This window comes from Hevea brasiliensis, chromosome 4 (genome assembly GCF_030052815.1).
Source record: "Hevea brasiliensis isolate MT/VB/25A 57/8 chromosome 4, ASM3005281v1, whole genome shotgun sequence".
In the NCBI taxonomy this organism is placed as follows: domain Eukaryota; kingdom Viridiplantae; phylum Streptophyta; class Magnoliopsida; order Malpighiales; family Euphorbiaceae; genus Hevea; species Hevea brasiliensis.
In genome coordinates this window covers 102,111,575-102,116,409 of record NC_079496.1, presented here as the reverse complement: position 1 = coordinate 102,116,409, position 4,835 = coordinate 102,111,575, and the positions used below count along the sequence as shown (strand labels likewise).

The following is a 4,835-nucleotide window of genomic DNA, read 5'->3' as shown; positions in this document are numbered from 1 at the left end:
GAGGGGCTATCAATTATGTCCTCCTTTGGATGATCTCTATGATATCTCCATTCTTGAGGTAGGTCATCATGATGTGGTTCATCAATTTGGAGTTCTTCAATAATGGGCAATACTTCTTGATCACCTTATTGATCTTTCTCATTAGCATTTTCATTGACAACATCATTCCCAATTGCACTTTGGGGCTCATCAATATATTAACTTTGTTACTTTTGAGTCTCATCCCTTTTTCTTCCAAAAATTTTACCTAGTTCATCATCATCACAAATAATCTTTCTTTCTAAGAAGTTGTTAGTTTCATCAAATACAACATGAATGGTTTCCTCAGCTAACAAAGTTCTCCTATTAAAGACTCTATAAGATTTGCTATGCATTGAATATCCTAGAAAAATACCTTCATCTGATTTTACATCAAACTTTTGGAGGTTATCCTTCTTGTTGTTCTAAATGTAACACTTACAACCAAATGCACAAAAGTAAGAAATGTCAGGCTTCCTCCCTTTCCATAACTCATAAGAGGTTTTCTTTAAGATTGGCCTAATCATTGCTCTATTCAAGATATAGCAAGTAGTGTTTATGGCTTCTGCCTAATAATATTTTGGAAGATTTTGTTCACTAAGCATTGTTCTTACCATTTCTTGTAAAGTTCTATTTTTCCTCTCTACAACTCCATTTTGTTGAGGGGTTCTAGGACCTGAAAAGTTATGAAAAATGCCATTGTTTGAACAAAATTTATCAAAAGATTGGTTTTCAAACTCTCTCCCATGATCACTTCTAATGGAGGAAATGGGTAAGCCTTTTTCACTTTGTACTTTCTTACTAAAAGATGTAAATACACTAAAAGTTTCATCCTTAAGTGCGAGAAAATATGTCCATGTATACCTAGTGTAATCATCTACTATGACTAAAGTATATGCTTTACCACCAATAATTATAGGTGTGATAGGACCAAACCAATCAAGATGTAATATCTCAAGAGGTCTAGATGTTGAAACAACATTTTTTTATTTGAAAGAAACTTTGGTTTGTTTCCCAAGAGAACAAGGCTTGCAAACATGATCTTTTTCAAAGTTAATTTTTGGCAAACCTTTAACATGATCATATCTTAAAAAGTTTTGAAATCACATGCATACTAGCATGACCAAGTCTTCTATGCCATAACCAACTATCTTCTTCAAGAGATACAAGACATCTTTCATTTCCATTTTCAATAACATTCAAATCAAGCAAATATACATTTTCACTTCTAAGTGCAATGAATAATATATGATCATCATGCAAACTTCTAATCTCACAATGTGTAGAATTAAAAATAACTTTGTAACCTTTATCACATAATTGACTTACACTAAGAAGATTAAATTTCAAACCTTCAACTAGTGTAACATCCTTTATGCTTGGATTTTTCCTAATAGAGCCACTTCCAATGATGTAAGCTTTGCCTTTGTCACCAAATCTCACATGTCTACCACTTTTCAAGGTAAGGTTTGAGAATTTTTCTTTATCTCCTGTCATGTATCTTGAGCAAGCACTATCAACATACCATTGTTCACACTCTTGCTTGCTTCTAAACATACCTGAAATTAATTAACTATTTCTTAGGTACCCAAACAAATTTGGGTCCTTAGGGGTTAGAGACATTAGGAATTGTTCCTTTAGGTACCCAAATCTTTTTTACCTTTGAGGAACCTTTCCTTATAGGACAATGACTAACCATATGACCATTTTGGTTACGATAGAAGCAAATAACATTTGGTAATGAATAAGAGGAAGCTTTCATAAAGAAATTTTTGTATTTTTCATAGTGCATGAATCCATCATAACCAAGACCAGATTTTTTATTTGACAATCTTTGAGAACCAAGTAAAGTATCAAGAATTTGTGTGCCATTGGTAAATTTAGCTAAATCATTTGTCAAAGATTCCACCTTGGTTTCTAGAATCCTATTTTTCTCAATGAGTTTTTCACAAGCAAATTTTGAATCTTCTAACTCCTTATTCAACTCATCAAACAAGAGCATTTGATTTTTATAAAACTTATTTTCTTGCACAATAATACTCATATAATTATTTTTTGATCTTAAGGAAGCAATTTCTTTGTTTAAAATATAACATTTTTTCTTATAAACTTTATATTCTTTATACAATTTGGCAAATGCATCTTCATAGTCTTCAATATTAAGAGAGTCAGAATTATTTACCGCAGTGTTGATTTCTCTTTGTTGAGAGCTTTCTGGTTTATCCTCTTCTAGAGCCATGAAACAAATGTGTGCAACCTCTTTGTCACTAGAGTTATCACTTAAGGAGTCATCATTATCCATCCAGCTAGCAACCAGAGCTTTGTTGCTCTTGTCCTTTGAATTCTATAGTTTTCAACCAGACAAATGAGGTAGCCTTAAAAGCTATAGTTTTCCTTAATTCATCCTCTTGTCTTAACTTCAAGGCAATTCCTCACTTTTTCTTTTCATCATTTACATTACTCTTGCTCTTATCATAAAGCATTTCATGAGCAATAAGAAAACCAATCAGTTGATCATAAGTGAATTTGGAGAAGTCTTTGGTGTCAAAGATCACTGTTACTTTTGTTTCCCTTGATTTAGGTAGTGACCTTAAGACTTTCTTGACTAATTCTTCTTCAGTGAATTCTTTTTCAAGAGCTTTGAGAACATTCACCAGATCAGTAAATCTTTGCTCATTTCTGAAATGGTTTCTCCAGGTTTCATCTCAAATAGTTCATATTCTCGAACAAGCTTATTGGCTTTTGATTCCTTTACTTGATTAGTCCCTTCATATGTGACTTCAAGTTTATCCCACACTTCTTTTGCAAATGTACAACCTGAAATACGATTATACTCAGTTGCATCAAGTGCACAATGTAGAATGTTTAAAGCTTTAGCATTTGAAGAAACTTTCTTCCAATCAAGTTCATTATATTCATCTTCTAGTTTTTCTCTATAACCATCAGCATGCAATTCTAATGGAATTTCAGGACCTTTAACAATTCTTTGCCATGCTTCAATATCAACAGATTGAATAAAGTTTCTCATTCTAATTTTCCAGAAAGAATAATTAGAACCATTAAAAAAAGGTGGTCTAGTGATACAGTGTCCTTCAGCTAAAGGTGCAGGGATACTAGTTGTGTTAGATTTGCCAGCCAATGTAGGATCTCTCTAAGGTGTTTAAACCTCAAGCAAGAGAGACAAGCTTTGATACCAATTTGTTGTCCCAAAGAAAGTGACCAAGAGGGGGGTGAATTAGACACTTTAGGTAATTTTTCAGTCCTTGCTCAAGACTTAATTAAAAATTGTGGCTTTGCACTTCTATGTATGTGTATAACTCTATTTTTAAGATGTAATTTAAGTAATCAAACAAGTTATGCATGAATATCAGCCCATACACAAAATAATCACTTAATATCATGTGTATCTTTTCACATATAAATCAGAATTTGCAAGTTTAGTTGTTCAAGCTCAGTTTTAACTCAACAAAACAAATTCTCAACACATTCAATATATAATCAGAGAAACAAAGTGCTGAAAATTAAAGAGTTAAGGAAAGAAGAGAATCAAACACAATGTTTATAGTGGTTTGACTCTCTTAGCCTACAACTACTCTTCCCAAAGTCCCACTTTGAGAGTCACTCCACTATTTGATCTTTTTAACAGGCAAGATTCAAAGCCTTTACAATCTCAGCAAGCTTCCTAGGTGCTTGAGAATCTTTACAATGTCTTTGCTTTTCACAAAAGACCACAAGCTTCACAAGGTGCTTGAAAACCTTCCACAAGCTTCTCAAGGTGCTTGAAAACCTTTCACAAGTGTGTCCTCACACTTACACAACGTTAAATAGTTTTTGGTGTAGATGAAATCACTCTCAATAACTCTCAGATAAAAAATATAATGCTAAAAGATTGAGAGAGAAGATTTGCCACTCAAGCTCAAGAGTAGTTGAATGAAAGCTTTAAAAATAGCACAATAAATTATCAATGAATAGGAACACTTTCATTAGGTAAAATTATAGTAAATGATGCCTTTTATAAGTGCTTTTCATTGCTAAAAGTGTCTGCTAGAGAGTGTGTCTAACGGCTCTTTAATTTTCAAAAAACTAGCAGTTACTTCTTTGAAAGTCGTGCAGCAGAGTTGTGTCAGGTCAGAGCATGAAAATAGTTAACTAAAATTTTCACTGGTTAACTAGTTTCGTAGGACAAAAAATTTTAGACAATAAAACTAGTTAACTAATTTTCGCAACAAGTTAACTAATTTCGCTATTGTCTAACTTAAATTTTGAAATTTTGAATTTTTTAAGGAAATTTGTAAAAATTATTTTGACCATTCAAAAACCTTAGAAATGACATAATAACACTTTATAAACTCTTAAATCTAAAAACAAAATTGATTCTAGGTCTTAAATGGCATAATCTCTCTAATCTTGTACAATAGACCTAAGGACTTAATTTCTATCCTAATTCTTCATGGACTTTGATTCGTCTTGTGTTATACAAGATAATCCTTTTATATTAGCCATTTCAATAGAATAGTCCTTCCATCAATGTCTTTGCATATCATGACCTATAAAATCACTTCAAATACTTATGCATAAAAAGTTAATATATATTTCATTAAGTTTTATTATCATCAAAACCAAGCTCATTATAGCTTATAGGGCCTGCATGGGCAATGAAATGAGTTAATTTGATTGAATAAAAAATAAATGAATGGAAGAGATAAATAAATTGTGAATTACTCATAAGTTATGAAAATGCATTTCTTTTATAGTATTATACACATGAAATATGTACTTCTATTTATTTAGTTTATTTTCAATTTTATTATTGCACC

General features: G+C 31.8%; 1 protein-coding gene across 1 annotated transcript; it reads right to left on the bottom strand.

Annotated features, from left to right (window-relative positions):
• Positions 1-206: 206 nt before the first annotated feature.
• On the bottom strand, positions 207-3,046 carry LOC131179478 (uncharacterized). The gene is made up of 6 exons (XM_058146334.1): positions 2,673-3,046; positions 2,475-2,589; positions 1,690-2,362; positions 1,371-1,577; positions 633-694; positions 207-443 (listed from the first exon to the last, which is right to left on the bottom strand). The coding sequence occupies exons 1-6, from the start codon at positions 3,044-3,046 to the stop codon at positions 207-209; spliced, it is 1,668 nt and encodes a 555-aa protein (XP_058002317.1).
• Positions 3,047-4,835: the final 1,789 nt, after the last annotated feature.